The sequence below is a fragment of the Rattus norvegicus genome, chromosome 10, assembly GCF_036323735.1.
Source record: "Rattus norvegicus strain BN/NHsdMcwi chromosome 10, GRCr8, whole genome shotgun sequence".
Classification (NCBI taxonomy): Eukaryota; Metazoa; Chordata; class Mammalia; order Rodentia; family Muridae; genus Rattus; species Rattus norvegicus.
The window spans coordinates 46,019,031-46,036,617 of record NC_086028.1 but is presented as its reverse complement, the minus strand read 5'-3'; the positions used below and the strand labels follow the sequence as shown (position 1 = coordinate 46,036,617).

At 46.6% G+C, this 17,587-nt stretch overlaps 1 protein-coding gene across 8 annotated transcripts in view; it reads right to left on the bottom strand.

Moving 5' to 3' along the window:
- Positions 1-119: 119 nt before the first annotated feature.
- Dhrs7b (dehydrogenase/reductase 7B) overlaps positions 120-17,587 on the bottom strand; it is a 32,654-nt gene continuing 15,186 nt past the window's right edge. For 6 of the 8 annotated variants that reach the window (XM_039085405.2, XM_039085406.2, XM_006246472.5 and 3 more), the window contains 6 exons: positions 15,271-15,449; positions 11,220-11,329; positions 5,820-6,036; positions 5,318-5,410; positions 2,401-2,553; positions 120-550 (listed from right to left, as the gene is read on the bottom strand). In XM_039085405.2, coding sequence (XP_038941333.1) covers positions 345-550; positions 2,401-2,553; positions 5,318-5,410; positions 5,820-6,036; positions 11,220-11,329; positions 15,271-15,442 — 951 coding nt within the window. In that variant the 5' untranslated portion in view covers positions 15,443-15,449 and the 3' untranslated portion in view covers positions 120-344. The other 2 variants (XM_039085407.2, XM_039085409.2) reach the window with 2 other exon arrangements.

Here is a 17,587-nt window from a genome sequence, read left to right as displayed (position 1 = left end):
AAAACAAAACAAAATAAAAAGCCAGATTTGGGGCTGGTGTTATTATGCCTGGTCCCCAAACATCCAGAACTAATTCTGAAATCAGGGATGTCCGAGACTCAGAAGACACGTGGTTCTTCTACTGTGAACTCTGACCCACTGTTCAGTCATTTATTTCGCATCTTTTAGAGTCCCCGCACAACTCCATATTTCACTCCCTAAGGGCTAATCCACTCCCTGGGGAACAAACAGAAGACAGCCCTCCACCAGGTCTCAGCTGTGGACCCCTTGCACTGCAATTCCAGTCCAGGAAGGTGTGGTACTCAGTCTGATCAGGCTGGCCCAAGCTAGCAGCTCTATCATTATCAGGAGTTCTTGGATTTTCGCTCTTTCCTGGCCCTAGAGGCCATGATTCTGAAGAAAAGTCTAGGAGCCAGAGTTCTGATGTAGACAGCCATGGTTGGCAGAAAGTCAGTCAAGAGAACATCTTTTTTCTTCTTCCCCACAGCATCAAAGATATCCTGGGCCACCTCCACAGCGCTTCGGCCCTGGGCTGTGTTCTTGTCTAGAGCTACAGCAAACAAAAGAAAAAGAAGGCATGAGGCCAACCAACTTCTCAGAGTTCCTCCCGGAGATGATTATTACACTGAGAAAATGAGACAAGGTTATGGCCGGAGCAGGGACATAGAGGTACAAGAGATGCAGAGAGATGACAAACTGGGTATACCAGTTAGTGTGTGGAAGTGTTTGGTGGTCTGTGGCAGATGCCGAAATCCAGCATAGCTGGGTCTCAAAGTGGACTCCATCCCCCATCTAAGAAGCCTGTGGGGCTGGAGAGCTGACTTAGCAGTTAAGAGCAGTTGAGAACTCAGAGGACCTAAGTTCAATCCCAGCATCCACATGGTGCTTACAACCATCTGTAATGGAATCCGATTCCCTTTCATGAGGTGCATGAAGACAGAGCACTCATGGACATAAAAATATATAAATCTAAAAGAACCCAGAAGGTTGTCAGGCTTGGTGACAGATGTTTACCCACTGAAGCATCAGAACTGGCCTGGAAGTCTTCTTGACTTTGGATGTTCTGTACCAGGGCAACAGCCAGTGACTGGGGGCTGATCTATCATCTCTGTCCTAGCTGGTTCCCAAGGCTATCAGTGGGAGATGGTAAAGAGCACTTGACCCCATGTGCACCCTTGTGCACTGAGTCAGGAGTAAGCAGCTGTCCCAGTTCCCAGTGGCATGAAGAGCTGGATGAGGAACAGATGGGACAGTTAGGAGGGTGTAGGGTAACAGCATTGGTGTCCTTCCTTGCTGGTGATTCACCAACTTGCTACCAGAGCAGAACCAGTTGGCAGACGCCACTCAGAACTCGAGCTCCCTTGCTGGTATCTGTCCTCACTGTGTTCACCACAGAAGCTGAGAATAGACTGTTTGAGCTGAATTTTCTAAGATGGACAGGTTTGCAGCCATCTGGCTCCTAGCACTGTGGCTTTCTGCAGAAAAGCTTGCTGTGGCAAAGGAGCTGACTCAGGCCTGGTCGGATGGATGCGAGACCTGCAGCAGCTGGGGAGCAGCAGCTGCACAGACCCACAGAGACCAAACACATCCTAGGGCAGGCCTTAGTGTCAGTCTGTTGGACAGATAGCAGCAGACTTGCTCCAAGCTCAGGAAGGTAAGGCTGCCTCTAATAGTTCCAGCACTCCTGGACCAGCTGACCCAAGATGTAAGTCAACTGCTCTTTGTGTATAAGATCAACTGCTCTTTGTGTGTTCCTATATGTATAAGCAGAGGTCAGGCTGCTCAGCCCATGTGCAGAACCTGTAGGTCAGCTCAGCACTGCCTCTGGCTGAGTAGGCTGGAGACTAACACTGCTGCACCTGACCCAGCCTCACCTGAACACTGCCCCTGAAACCAGCCACTTTTTTTTTTTCTTTTCTTTTTTTTCGGAGCTGGGGACCGAACCCAGGGCCTTGCGCTTGCTAGGCAAGCGCTCTACCACTGAGCTAAATCCCCAACCCTGAAACCAGCCACTTTTTAACACCATGAACATGAGCCAATTACGCACCCCCTCTTCCTCTGACCCCACCCACTTTCCCCCATCAGCCCCAAGTTTGATTTACTTAGTTCTAATTATAATAATATTCCTTGGGCCTTGAGATCTGCAGATGAGCTAGTGGGAATTTTGGTGACACTTCAGCTAAAAGGTTTACTGTCCCAATTCTCTACTTCTGGGTGGTGGGGGTTGTTCTGAAAGTTGAAGCCATGATGATAAGGCCAAGGGGAAAATGCCAAGTACACAGCAGTCCACATCTGCATCCTGGTCCAACACTCAGGACCAGGCCCAGAAGTCACTTAGGTCAGCAGAGTGTGCACTCAGTCAAGCTGTAGCTTTTAGTGATGGAGAGAAGCCAGACCTACCTCCATATCTGGAGCCATCAGCAGTGACAGCGTTTACAGAGAGGTTGGTATGGATGTAGCCAGGGCTTATCACAGTCACCTCGATGTCACTGTCTTTCATCTCTGCACGCAGACAGTCAAAGAATGCCTGGGTCGCATGCTTGGACGCTGCGTCTGTAGTTGTGGACAGAGGCAGAAAGTTTGCTGGTGTGGGTTTAGCGTTTAAGATTACAACACAGTGTGTGTGTGTGTGTGTGTGTGTGTGTGTGTGTGTGTACGTACACGTATCTATAAATAGATTCAGCCCTGCCAAGTGGGTCTATCTAGTCTCGTGGGAGAGAGGCTCCCCAGTGACAGAACTGGATCCCACAGGAGCCTGCCTAAGTCTTCTAGTCTTTATGGCTACTGAACATGGCCCCTGAACAAAGCCTCCCTCATGCAGGGCTTTGTAGACCAAAGCCTGGTTCAAGCACCTGGGATGCTTACATCTGGAGGAACCTGAGCCTGAAACAGAGGCCCTTTGTCCTCTAGCAGCAACTCCCTAGTCTGGTGCCAGGTTCTCAAAAAGACATGGAGACCCTGGAATGAGGCTCTTAGGAAACAAACCAGCATCTCCACAGAAACCCTATTTCTTCTAGTTTGGAGTCCTAGATGTTTTAGTCCTTGTCAAAAGGGACTTCCAATATACTGGGAAGGCAAAGCAAGGAGTGTCACAGCAGGCACCAGGAGGCAGCAGGCTGTGTGAGGAGAGGTGTTTAAATGACTGTGGAGAGAACTCCTGACCTCTGTGTCTCTAGAGACAGCCTAAGGATTGAGGAGAACAGCTATCTGACAGCAGGGTCATTCCAGAGCTCCCAGGCCATGAGCTTTCCGCTATGCTGTGCAGACCAAGCCCACAAAGCTGCCAGTTACAGCTGACCCCTCTTCAGGGCACACAGTGCCACTCCCCAATGTGTATGCTCTGCTGTGAACTTCTCAGAAGTTTTAACAGCAGAAAGAGATAAGGCCATTTCTCCCACTTCACTGCTAAGAAGGCTGTTCATCACGGGTGAACCCCACTTCCCTAGGAAGCTGGCCAGACTCAACCTAGTTAACCACATAGTATCCTCACTGCCATGCACTCCTGCTGCAGTCAGTGGACAATTAGAGAAGAAGCTAGTAGGACTAAGTCAAAGTAAAACATGGCGTACAGTAATTCATTACATACTCAGTGACCTCTATCGAAATCTACCCCTTATCAACTCTGGGCTTTAGTTGCTTAACCATTCCTGATTACAGCATTTTTTTTTTGGTTCTTTTTTTTTTTCGGAGCTGGGGATCGAGATTACAGCATTTTCATTTTGTCTTTTTTTTTTTTTTTTTTTTTTGCAGAATCATGAGCAGCCTTAGGTAACTGTCCCAAGATATCAGGATTAAACATAATTGAGACAACAGAGAAACACCCACAGAAGCATAAGGCTCCACTTCTTTTCAAGTACATAGCACATCTCATTGCATCTTTGAATGGATACAGGGAGGCGTGTATCATGTTGCAATGGGGTGTAAGAAAGCTTAAGGTCTTTAGTTTAATGAAATTAAGGATGCACACACCTAGAGACAAAAGGCAGAACAGGGGTCCAGGCCTAGGAGGAAGAATATGTTTTTGTTTAATGGCCAGTTGACCTTTTCTGAACTGAGTGTTGTCACTGTGCTTTCCAAGGGCTGAAACAGTTCAGCCCTCCTCCAATGGCTTAGATGCATGAATGGGGCCTTAGACATGGACATGCAAAGGCTGTCACCAAGTCGGTGTTTCAGAGAATGACACATTAAAAAAAAAATGAACTTGTGATATTACCTTTCAAATGTGTTTTTTTAAAAGCTCCTCACCCCCAAACTAGAAGCTACATTGTGTGCGTTTGTTTGCATGTGTAACAGGAGGGCAGCAAATGAAATGACAGTGAACATGTGAGCCAGGAGCCACCTGGGCGTTTTTAATGTTTTGGTGTTAAATGTTGTTTCTACTTCTTGGGGCTTATCTTAATATTCCTGTGAACACCTAGAGATATAAATATCTATGGGTATCTGGCATAGATCACTACTAAAGGTCAAAGCCTGAGGTAGAATAGATTCCCCAGTGTCTATAAAAGTGGCTAAGTTAATTATGTCACAGCCATTTACTAAACTTAACTAACTTAAAAGGCCTCATATGCTCATCTAGTGGACTCACCAAGTCAAACACTATGTGAAATGCGACCCCATTTCGGGTGTTTGATTCTATGTAGGAGAAAATTTGGAGCCATATGCCCCAGAGAGCTAAAGAAAGGGATTTCATTCAGTCCAAGGCTGCTGCGGGTCCTTCCTCATAGCAGCCTTCCAGGCTGGGCTGCCTCCATTTGTAAGTAAGGATGAGCAGGGTAGGGACACTGCCCAAGCTCTCCTAAGAAATAAAGAGTAAACTGGAATGTGGCCTAAGGTATGTGACTGCTTAGCATACTCTGATCACTGTCAGGCAGCCTCACGCAGAGGAAGGCAGAGGAAGGCAGAGCTCTGCGTTCAAGGTGTGCAGAGTGAGTTCCAGGACACGTAGAGGTATGTAGAGTCTATGTCTAAAAAAACAAAACAAATCAGAACAAAATAAAAAATTACAAAAAAGCTTTCTAATGAAGTTAAGTTGCTTCGTCTCTCTAGGACATTTCTGCAGTGTATGAATCTAGCTAATAAACACATCATTTTGGGGTTCTTTTGTGGGTGAGTTTTTCAGGACTGGGTTTCTCTGAGTAGCCCTGGCTGTTCTGGAGCTCGCTCTGTAGAACAAGCTGTCCTTGAATTCACAGAAGTCTGTCTGCCTTTGCCTCCCAAGCACTGGGACTAAAGGGTTGCACCATGCCTGAGAACACATTTTTATAATCAAAAACACATCTAATAAAGTGTTCTTTGAAAGGACGGTAAAAGCACTCACATGCTGACCGAAAAGGAATGCTGATCTTGCCCTGGATGCTGCTGATGGCGACGATGTGGCCTCTCTTCCTTTCTACCATGGAGGGTAGGAGCGCTGAGGGGACAGGGTGGAGAGTTAGCCTCTCTCAGTCACTATGCCTGGTGCTGCTGGAGGAGACCTAGAATTTTCCATGGAGACCCATGGGGGATGGTGTGTTGGGAAGAACAACAGCATCCCCTGGTCTACAGGGAGTTTAGCTTCTGATCCAAAGTCTGTACATCAAAATATTGCCCCCAGTGGGGTGCAGGTGCACCAGTGAGACTGATGCTGATGTGAGGGTCCAAAACAGATACAATGCAAATATAAACCCATAAAAGGCCAAACACCCAAAATCTAATGACCACACCTGCTGCAGATGGGGCCGAGCGGACAGGAACAGGCAGTGTCTCACTACAAATTAGTAAGCAAGATAAACAGGCATTCTTATGACTAATGCTCACATCTCTTACCCTAAGATGCCTACCTTTTGTTAGAGCAACAGGGCCAAAATAGTTTATTTCCATCACCTTCCGGTCCACATCCACTATGGTATCACTAATGGCACCACGGTAGCTGATGCCAGCATTATTGATGAGGATGTCCACATAGCCAAAGCACTGTAGGATCTCAGCTGCTGCTGGAGCAATAGCACCAGGATCTGCGAGGTCAAAGGTCACCACGCAGGGCTGGTGTGTCTGTCCCTGGTTAAATACAAAACACAAAATGTACCTTATGAATGACAGCCATGTTCCTACTCTTCAGAGTTCTGGGACTGTCCCACTTAGCACAAATGCTATAGGCTGTGGCACCCCTCATATGTGGCAGCATATGGAGTCCCTGCCAGTGCTGTTCACATCTGGTCTGGGCACCTTTTCTCCTAGACTGAAGGTGCCTGCTATACACCACCAGATGTGACCATAGGCTCTTTTTACCTTTAACAGCCAGACTGAGCCGCACAGGGTGGGATCATGTCTGGTGTAAACTTGTACAGTACATGACCACGAGTTATTAATAGCTGCCTTTGCTGCTCCACACTGTACACCATGATGCCACTCAAGTCATCAATGCACAGGCCCGGTCCATCCCGATTGCTACTTCCATTCAGCTGTTCATGACATGTTGTTCATGTATTCCTGGTATGCCTAGCACTGGGACACAGCGAAAAGAAGGCCGGATGTGCCTCCTGTCCCAGTCTGGAGGGGTGGGCATTTAACCTCAATGACCACAAAGAATGCTGCAAAGCGCCACCCAGCACAGTTCTGCTGTGCAGCTTGGTGAGAGCAGGAAGTGAGGGAGAGGCAGAGAAGAGGGCAGAATGGGAAGCTCCAGGAGCCCTGTGAAGTGACTTTAAAGTTCCAGGTTATCTGAATGCAACCTCCAAGAGCATACTTTGCTGATACATCACAGCGACCAGCGGTGGATTGCAACTGGGCTGCTTGCTGGTAGCTGCTGCCACCACAGCCTGGCAGGCAGCTATGGGAAAGGCAGTCCATATTTCTGGTACAGCTTATGGGACCCAGGGCAGGCAAGGAGGACCTTAGCTTCCAAATATTGCTGACCTGCTATTCATCCCTGCGGTATGGCATGGAGGCAGTAGCTCTGTTTCAATCGCTACTGCTAAAACAGCTGCCAGGAGACTGCTTTGGCGTACCAAAATTATAAGTAAGTCTCCGGCTGGGCAGTGGTGACACACTGCCTTTATCCCAGCATTTGGAGGCAGAGGCAGGAAGATCTCTATGAGTTGGAGGCCAGTCTGGTCTACAGAGCAAGTTCTAGGACAGCCATGGCTACATGGAGAAACCCTGTCTCAAAAAACCAAGCCAACCAAATCAATCAATCAATCAATCAATCTCTGAAAAGAATCCCCAGAAAGCTGAGATGTTAGATTTAATACATAAAGACATTAAAACAACTATCTCAGGGGCTGGAGAGATGGCTCAGCGGTTAAGAGCACTGGCTGCTCTTCCAGAGGTCCTGAGTTCAAGTCTCACCAACCACATGGTGGTTCACAACTATCTGTAATGGGGTCCAATGCCTGAAGACAGCGACTGTGTACTTGCATACATAAAATAAATAAGTCTCAAAAAAAAAAAAAAAAAAAACCCAACTATCTCTGCAATGCCAAAAAGAAAGGAAGACACAGACGAAGAAATGGATGGAATTTAAAAGGAGTATTTTCAATAATAGGGGACAGTATAAAAAGAAATTGTTGAGCTAAAAAGTACAATAAATGAAGTAATAAAGACAATAGAGTTTTAAAGCAGGTAGGGAGGGGCTAGAGAAATGGCTCAGTGGTTAAGAGCACTGACTGCTCTTACAGTAGACCTGAGTTCAATTCCCAGCATCCGTACAGCAGCTCACAACTGTTTGTAACTCCAGTATCAGGGAATTTGATACCCACACACAGAAAACAAGCAGGCAAAACACCAATGCATATAAAATAAAAACAAATAATTTAAAAAAAAAATCAGGTGAGGAAAGAGGAAGAAATCCTTGAACTCAAAACAGAATCATCAAAATCATTTAAATTAATAAATCTAAAGAAAAGTATATACAAGGAAGAACCTAAGAAATCTATGGTATTCCATCAAGCAAACCAACTTAAAAAATGTAGAGCTCTGAGAAGTATCAAATATGTAATAGCCAACCAAAGACATGAGTCAGTGCATCTAAGTTCCCACAACTAGATCAGTGGTTCTCAACCTAGGTGTGTGTGTGTGTGTGTGTGTGTGTGTGTGTACGCTTTCACAAAAGTCACCTAACTCAGTAGCAAAATTACAGTTATGAAGTAGGAATGAAAATAATTTGTTGGTTGGGGGTCACCACAATATGAGGAATTATTAAAAGGTTACAGCATTAGGAAGTTTGAGAACCACTGAACTAGATAATCTAGTGACCCACACTATGATAATTTATAATCGAACCATCAAAAGACAAAGGGAGTCTTAGGAACAGCAACAAGAACAACTCCTCACATAAGTATCCTCTGTAAGAACAGCAGCCCATGGGTCATCAGAAACCTTGAATGCTGAAAGAAGCAGGTTGATATATTCAAAACTCATTAAAAAAAGAGAGAAAGAGAAAAACCTAGAATCAGCATGTAGTATAACAGCCCTTCAAAAGTGAAGGCGAGATTAAGATGTTTCCAGATAAGAGCTGAAGGAGCCCAGTTGGCTCCTTAGGGCTGAAGTGATAGGAAGTCAGACAGTAACTCAAACCCATAAGAAACGGCCAAAATGAGGCTGAGTTGACAGAGTGCTTGCCCAGGCTGCTTAAGTCCTGGGTTCAATCGCCAACATGTAAACTGGCTGTACTGGTGCCCGCTCCATGAGAGCTGACTGTAAAATAAAACAAGGAAGGAAGGAAGGAAGGAAGGAAGGAAGGAGGGAGGGAGGGAGGGAGGGAGGGAGGGAGGGAGGGAGGGAGGGAGGGAAGGAAGGAAGGAAGGAAAGGTGGGTAGGTTGGTCAGTCTTTAGCAAAGTATTGTATGGGGAACTATAATACTTAATATTACTATAATTTTGGTTTATAAATATCTTTTATTTTCTACATAATTAGAGATCATTAGTCTATCAGTCAGCAAACTACACACAGATGTAATATGTGGTAAAAATGTCAGAAAGCAGGGAGAATTGTACAGAGCTAGAGTGTTCTGTGCTACCGGAGTTGGCAGGCAAATATGTGAGTTAGTGTTAGAACTTTCAGATGTTAAATGTAATCCCCATAACCACAAAGGAAATGGGCAGGTAAGGAAATGAAAAGGGAATCATTTTACCATTAGAAAAGAAAGTCAACCATTCACAGATGATTAGTGAAGAAATGAAGGATTAAAATTCAAAGCCAGGAGGCATACAGACAATGGAACAGCGCATGGCTAAAGGTCCTCCTGGTCTCTAATCTAGAGACTGACAAAAAGAATCAATCGATTGTTTGATTGACTGATTTACAAATGTTACGTATGAAAGGCTCACGAGAGCCAAAGACTTAAAGAAATCTCATGCAAATAGAACCCAAATGGAGCTGCAATAACTATCATACCATTAGAGAAAACAGACTTTAAATGCTAAAGAAACAGTACGAGGATGTTACAATGAAAGTCTGCTATAAGAAAATATAAAATAATAAGCATTTATGTGGTTACAAATCTGCTGCCTTTAATCCCAGCACATAGAAAGGAGAAACAGGTAGATCCCTAAGCAACAGACAGCCAGGGCTACACAGAGAACCCTGTCTCAAAAAAAACCAAACATTAAAAAATAAAACAGAAAAAAATTTACAGAATGAACCTGTGTTGTGGTTTGCCCTGGAGTTATCTGTATTTTGATGCTAATTCCACTGTCCCAAGGACAGCTACCTAGTCACATACTCAGGACTCAGGTGACTTCACCAGAACCTTCTCCCCATTTAAAGTGTAAAGTACAGGTGAGGGGCAGGTACAGGATAGAAGGAGGCCTGTCATTGGATGAGAAGGAAGGATGGGCGGGAGAAGAGTTTGAAGGAAGAGGAGGAGACTGAAACGGGAAGGAGAAAGAGATAGGAGAGAGAGGGAGAGAAGTCACAGCAGGTGATGTTAAGATTCCCCTCTGTGTATTTACAGGTTGTTGTTAATGTTCTTAAGGGATGGATGGTACTGGGCTTTGTATGTTTAGGTGGGCAATTATATCTTATCAATTGGGTCAAAGATTATTGTGTTGTGTGTTCTTTCATGTGTAGATTTAAGTGTAATGGAGTGTGGGGTGGCTGGTCTTAGCCACCACGGAGTTGGGATGTGTTTCTGGCAATGGAAACCTGCCTTGGGAACTAGATAGGGAGAGAGATTGCTGACAGCTCAGAGAGAGGCCTCTGGCAGTGCGATAGGGGATGGAGTGGAGCGGGTGAGACGCTTTGCTGACTGAGAATTAAGATATCCAGCAGATATCTTGGGGCACTGAGGTGCTGGACCTCGTGAGGTAAAAGATGACCATACTTTTTTTATTTTTTATATTTTTACAACAACAAACCTGGACCTTTTCCTCATACTGGATATTAAAATTACCTCCAATGGAGCTGAAGTTATGGCTTAGAGGTTAAGGACCCAAGTACAGTCCCCAGCACGAATGTCAAGTGGCTCACAACTGCCTGTAACTCTAGCTCCAGGGGACCTGATGCCCTCCTCCAGCCTCCAAGGGCACTAGTGCACATACAGAATACACACTGATAGACAAAGACCCAACACAAACAAACTGTACACAAATAAATAATTTCAAAAACAAATGCAAGATTTAAAATATCATAATTCATAGGAGAGAGCCCTCGGGGGTCCTCATGTCATTGGATTTGGCATGGTTTTTAGGAGAAAGCAGAACAAACTGGTCTTGGATTATTTTTTCAAAAGTCATAAAGTCAGAAGGGAGTGGGAGTTGGGGCATCTGGGAGGAGCTGAAGATGAGTTGGTGGTGAATATGACTGAATACATAACCTATTACATGTACGAAATTCTCAGAGAATGAAACCTATTATGTTAAGAATGATTAGTACTATAAATATTATACCCAAAAAAAAGAACTAAATATTATAAGACAATTAATTAAATATTATAAGACATCATGACTTTTCCAGCCAACACCCTCCTAGATGAATACTGTGGAGCCTTCCTTAGTTGTTAGTCTAGTCAGTAGTGGCCAGAGGCAATGTGGGGGTATGAAATGTGCTTGGAGCGTGCTGCTTGCCAGTACAAGGTGATCACTTGGATGGATGGATGGATGGATGGATGGATGGATGGATGGATGGATGGATGGTGATCACTTGGATGGATGGATGCGTATCGCTCAGCAGTCCTGGAGTAGGCTACTGTGGCCCACAGCAGTCCTTCCTCCCTCCCTCAGAATCATTGTTGTAGGCTCACCTGAGAAGAAGAAGAATCAGCAAGTTCACGGGTGAACTCCTCAAGAGCCTTCACATTTCGTCCACAGAGGACCACTTTAGCCCCCGCAGCATGGAAGACTCGGGCACATTCTAAGAGAAAAGAAAAGAACTCTGATAGTTGAAATAATCCAGGGCCAATTTCCCTCCAGGCAGTTTAGTTCAGTCACCCAACCCTGCACAAGGCCTGATTCACACATACTGGACACGTATGTGGAGAGCAGTGTGGAGCTGGGGGGGTAGTATGAGCTCAGTGTAGGCCTTGCATCCAGAAGTGTGACACACATTTATAAGGAAGAGAAAGGCAGGAAGGTGGACAGGTTTTGTACAATGCTCACATTTGCCATGGTGTTCTTAAGTAACCCTGAGCAGGTATCTCTGAGAGCATCACTCTCCTGTGGTTGAAGATGCCCAGCAAGCCTAAGCAGTGGGAAATCCACCCTGACAAGCAATCCACTTCCATAGGTGGTGCCAGCTCTCCCATTGCTGAGGTCCCTGGACCTGTGTTCCAGCACCACCAATGCTGCTCTTCAGACCACTGATGCAACTGGCAGATGCACATGCACAGTTCTTTGGAAAATCAGAGAGGCTGGGCCCTTCAGGACTCCTGGCCACACAGGGTAGGAGCTAGAAGCAGGGATGGGGTACAAAGCACTTGAGAGGCCATAGAAAGTGATACTGGGCCTAAGGTCTTTCTGCTGAGAAGGTCCAGCAGCAAAAATAAGTAGGGGAAAACCAGGGTGTGCTTCTTGTTCCTTGTTTACTGTCCCCAAACATGTTGTAGCTAACTCCTGGTGCCCCAACAGAGGGCATCCCAGTGCTCCAGAGAATGGCCCTGAGTTAGGTCTGTGGGCAATTTTAGACTTCCTGTGCTTCTGTTCTATGATAGTCACCCGGGGTTGAATACCTTAGAGTAGGTAATTACTTCACAGATAAAGCACTATGAAGTATTTTCAATACCTGTCTTTGATACCTTAATCTTTTTCTGATTTTTTTTGTCATGTTTGTTTCTTTGTTTGTTTGTAAATATGATCTCTTGTATCCTAGTATCCGAGTCTGGCTTTCATGATGGCCTTGAACTCTTGGTCCTTCTGTCTCTATCATCTAAGCGTTGGGACACAGGCATGCACTATCTTGCCCAGCTAATACTTTAACATTTCCAAACTGCTCCTCAAAAGTGTTCTACAAACTAACGACCCAGCATAAGTATAAATAAGCCAGACCACTGAATGTATCTTCTCAGGACACGGGGGCCCCAGACTAACCACAGGTCTCAGAACCAATCTTAGAGGCTCAGGTGGTGTAGTGGCTTCTTAGGCCCCATGGCTCACAGATGGGACAAGCCTGCCTTTGCAGGGCAATTCAACCTCTGAAAGCCATCACCAAAGGGTTGGCAAGAAATGTGGCTGTCATTTGCTTACCTGAGAAAGGGAAGGGTCAGAGGGCTATGCAGTGTACAATGTTATGAACAACCTTTCCCTCACACAAGAGTCAGACAGAAGGCAGAATACAGTGACCTTCATAAAGGAGAAAGGTGCTCTGTCAACTGAGCAGCTCACGGGACAGAGAGGTACTTCTGTGCCCTGTGGCTGTTCCTTCAGCCCCCTGCAAAGCATTCCCCAGCACATCCGGCCAGCACTCCTCACACAGGCTTCTGGAAGGACGTGCTAGGCAGACTACTGCATTATGCTTTCAGAGCCCGTCATTTCTGAAGGGAGTCCAGCACTGCCATTCACTGGCACATCCAAAGGAGGGGCAGATTCGTGAAGGACAGACATGCTTCTACCTATTCCTGGGAGACCTCCAAAGCAAGCAGCAAAGGTCCCCAGCGCAGACAAGGTGGGGACTGTGCACAGACCTGCAGCCAGCACATCTGAGGCTAGACCTGTTCAGCTGGCTTCCTACATCATCCTACAGGTCAGAAGCTTGGGCCTTGCTGGTTTCCTCACCCCATTTTGTCCTGTCCTGACCAAAAGTGAGGAGTCATACTGATGTATAGACAGCTTCTAGAAAATGATCTCCTAGATTCTATACGAGCTTTGCTTCCTAGAGATGCCTAAAAGGGAGGAAATGTTACACTGGGATACGGAGTGTCAGAAGTGAGAACAGGGTGGGTGCATTCCACTCTCACTTCTTGAAAAAGCCGATCCAGGGAGGCAAGAGGGCTGAGGGAAGAGGCTGGCGGCTACCTATGGCTGCACACAGTCCCTCAGCACTGCTGGTCTGCCTGGGTTGTAAATCATGCTTCAGGCTGACAGAAGCTGGCATCCAGAACATTCTGGACATTTAGTCAGTGCTCTACAAGGACAAGGTCATGTAGCTTAAATGCACAAAACAGAAGACAGACTTTTAGATCAGTCTGTCTGAAAAGGCACTCTGTAACCCTGACATGGCAGGAAGGACCACGTGGATACTCCTCCTAGCAGATCCTAGTGGGCAGCAGCATTAACCTGACAGCATGACAGGTGGTGTCTATATCTGAGGTGGCCACCTAAGGCGCTATCCCACCAATGCTGTTAAGGCCTTAAGTGGGGCAGACAGTAAGCACACCCAGTGGAGCACTGAGTACACTGTGCTCAATGGGGTTTCCTCAACCACATTTTCTGTTTCCTTCAGAGAGGCCTGGTATTGGGAGAACAAGTACAGATAATAAAGACAGTGTCCTGTGCCCCCCATGCCCCACACCCGCAGTGTCCGTTCCAATGTAGCCAGCTGTCACTTCTCAATGACTTTAAAATTCGTTCTCAAGCTAGGCATGGTATGGTGACTAATGCCTGTAATCTCAGCACCAGGATAGCAGGCCAGAGACTGTCACAAGTTCAAGGCCAACCTGCTCTGCTCTATATAACAGGGTTTTAGTCAACCAGGGCTTCACAGTAAGACCGTGTCTCAAAAAAAAAAAAAATTAAAAATAAAAAACAAACAAACTATTCCTTGCTGCAGAGATCTAAGCAGCTGCTACCCAGCCTATTAATAGTAGCTGACCAATGGCATAGGGCCTGGCATAGCTGTGCTTTAAAAAGTCCAAAGCGCCAACAGCAGATGTGAGTGTCACCCTCAGAGACCTTGCCTATCAGCATAGTGTCAGGGGACAAGGGAGCTCAAGGCCTCTCCAGCAACCTTGGCACACTACAGGCTTGACTTTTCCTATATGCTCCTGTGATAGCCATCTTCCCACACTTTTTACCACTTTTCTGTCCCTATGGCCCACACATTCGTCCCCAGCTGTGGCTAAAGGATTGAGTCAAACCTGGGTTTGGCTCCTGACTCTGCAGCTGCTGCAGCAAGTCCTAGATCGAGTTCACAGTGCCTCGGCTCTCGGTTGTGAGGGCACAGAGAGCGCTGGTAACGGTCCCTCCCTACCACACCTGTTGGGAACATGCTGCTGAGCACTAGCAGGAGCACTACTCAGCAACTACTGAGGGAAGACTGCAGCCCAGGGCTCAAGCTTCCTCCCTGGAATGGCACTGTAGCCACAGGAAGCCTCTAGGCTCTGCAGGGCAAAGGCTGAAGAAAGGGCAGGATACTCTATTTAGCATCTGAGGTGAGCCTCCGCCTGGGCTGTGGGAGACAATGACAGAGCTGCAAAGGAAAGCTTTGCATCCAGCACATTTTCCCTGAGCCTCAGACTGAAGGGCAATGGACTGAGCCGGAAGCCCTGGGTGAGGGAAGCAGGGCCCTCATGGATCTGACCTCTGACCCTGCTAAGTCCCTGATGGGGAAGAGGAAAAGCATGAAAGCCAGTGCCAAGCCCCGAAACCGAAGGCCAGTGTATCAACCAAACCCAGGAAAAGGTCAAAACACCTTTTCACCTGCTTTTCCATATCTGAAAATCCCTCCTTCAACAAGCAGCTGAGCTGAAGAAGGCCACTGCATTCCAGAAGTACCTCCTCACTTGCTTCATCCCACACAGACTTTCTCATTGCTCACATGTCCTTTTCCAAGTAGAGCATGGACAGGTCCCTTCTGCATGCTCAGCGATGCCTCTGAAGCCTGCTGATCCCACTCCTGGCATCACAGATCCCGTGACTTACCTTTGCCGAGACCTGAGGTGGCACCTGTAACTACCACCACAGCATTCCTCAGGTAAGCTTTTGAACGGGTCCGCTGGAGCAGCCGGAACAGGCTGAAAATCCCCAGGCAGCCAAACAGCAGGGGTAGGATGGTCGTCTGGGTGACCAAGTCCATGGCCCTCTCCTTGAGCATACCCTTCCTGAAAGAACCAAACCAAGTCACTAGCGACAAATCAGGAGAACTGGGCTGAGCCAAAGCTCCTTCTCTAAGTCAGCAGCCCCCATTCCTGCCTTTCTATACAGTGAACTGGGGCCAGGATGGGAGGGGACTGGGGCCCAACCCAGCTAAGTCGAGGGCTTGGGGAAATGTTCTTCTCACTACAAGCCCAGCTCCTTGTACTGAAAGGAAAATTATACAAATTTAAGGTTTAAAAATATAAAATTAAAAGAATAAGCCCCAAAAGCCACAAACTTAGGAGTAGCAGGCCATAAAGATAAAGAAAAGGAATGCAAGAGAACTACTTTGCTTATCACAGTGTGAGTAACTGTTCTTTGTTCTGCCCCTGTGATGTTTATTTAAGCCCCTACTTGAGCTTTCCAGCCATTGCGTCCTACAGAGAGCACCCCAGGAAACCTGCGGCCCAAGCCTAACCAGAGATGTTTCAAATACAGATGCTTCATCAGTTTTGACAAACTTAAAAATAATGAGGACCTGAAGACCCTACCCTTCTCCTGATTTAGTAGCTCTGTTCCAGGAACCAGGGGGCCATAAAACCTTCCCCTTATCTCCTGGAGCCATAAAACAATCCTGTAACTTGTGGTGCCTTCCCCTTTGACATCCCCCATCCCCTGGGCTCACAGCCTCTGCCTTTAAATACTCTTTCTCCCAGCCTCTCGGGGTCAACACCTCTGTCTCCTGTGCAGGATACGTGTCGGCCCGGAGATCTCCTGCGCGGGATACGTGTCGACCCGGAGATCTCCTGCGCGGGATACGTGTCGACCCGGAGATCTCTGTAATAGGTCTCCGTAATAAACCTTGCCTTTGCTTATTACATCCAAAATGGTCTCTCTGTGTCTGGGGTCCGCGATTTCCCAAGACTTGAGTAAGGGTCTCTCTGCATGGGATCTTTCAGTACCAAGCAACTCTCAGGTTAGAGCAACCCTGCTTTGTCTAAATGGTCCAGGAGCCAATCACTTCCCAACAACAGGAAGGACATCAGAGCTTAGCCTCTAGAACAAGGATTGGAAACCATTCTGCACTACCTTTCCTGGGCCCCTCAAGACCACAGCCAACAGAGTCTCAGCTACACCCACAGCCACAAGGGCAAAACATCAGGAGTGGCTCAGGCTCCAGAAACTTACAGACTTAAACGTGGTGAGCACCAGCGCAGAGCCCTAAAGACCCACCTTCTCTCTAACCTGGTGAGTGCAGCTCCCACCCATCACTTCCAACTTAGGCCTCTGACCTCTTCGCCCAGGTTTATTAACAGGAGGGATGAATTATCTTTGTATATGATCCAGGAATGCAGCTGCAAGTAGCCATAACAGCCTCATGCAGAGCAATCTCAGACCTCAAAAAGACACTTCACAACAAACAAATTCTAAAAAGACCTCAGGAATGCTGGGTTCTGCCAAATGAAAAAAGCTCACTAAATAAACTCAATGAAGTTTAATTGTTATACATGCATAAATCATTTAACTTAATTAACACAGAGAACAAAATTTGTCACACACACACACACACACACACACACACACACACACACACACAGAACGTCTCATATGTGTCTATCAGAAAATGTCTCAAGGCCAGTCCTGCAGCGAGCAAGTGGACAGGCACCAAGCTGCCCCACCCAGCAGGGAGCAGGAAAAGAGCAGAGCTTCTCAGCAGAGCCCCAGGGAAACAAGAAAGCTCAGAGAACTTCATTACGAAGCTTAATTAAGTTTGAGTCAGCCACCTCTGACAGGAAAAGCCTCCTCTTTTCACAAGATGGAAGTTCAGGTGGGTGGAGTCTTGGTCTGAGGGTACCCCTCCCTTTACCCAGAGCGGGCTTCCGAATTTCCTTATCCCTTTCAGCACAACGCCCACTCCTACATTCCATTTCCTAGTGCTCTTTTCTCTTCGCAATGTACATTTTATATTTGCCAAGAACACTGACTTAGATATAAACTATGGCACTCATGATGATATTACTCCCTTCAATTACTCTGGCCAAAGTTCATCATTGTAAGTCAGAGATGGGATCTGTCCCCAAGACTCCCTCACTCTCTAAAGCAGTGCTTTAAAACCCAAATCATCAGTAAGCGCATCAGAAACTACGCACAGAAATTAAACATC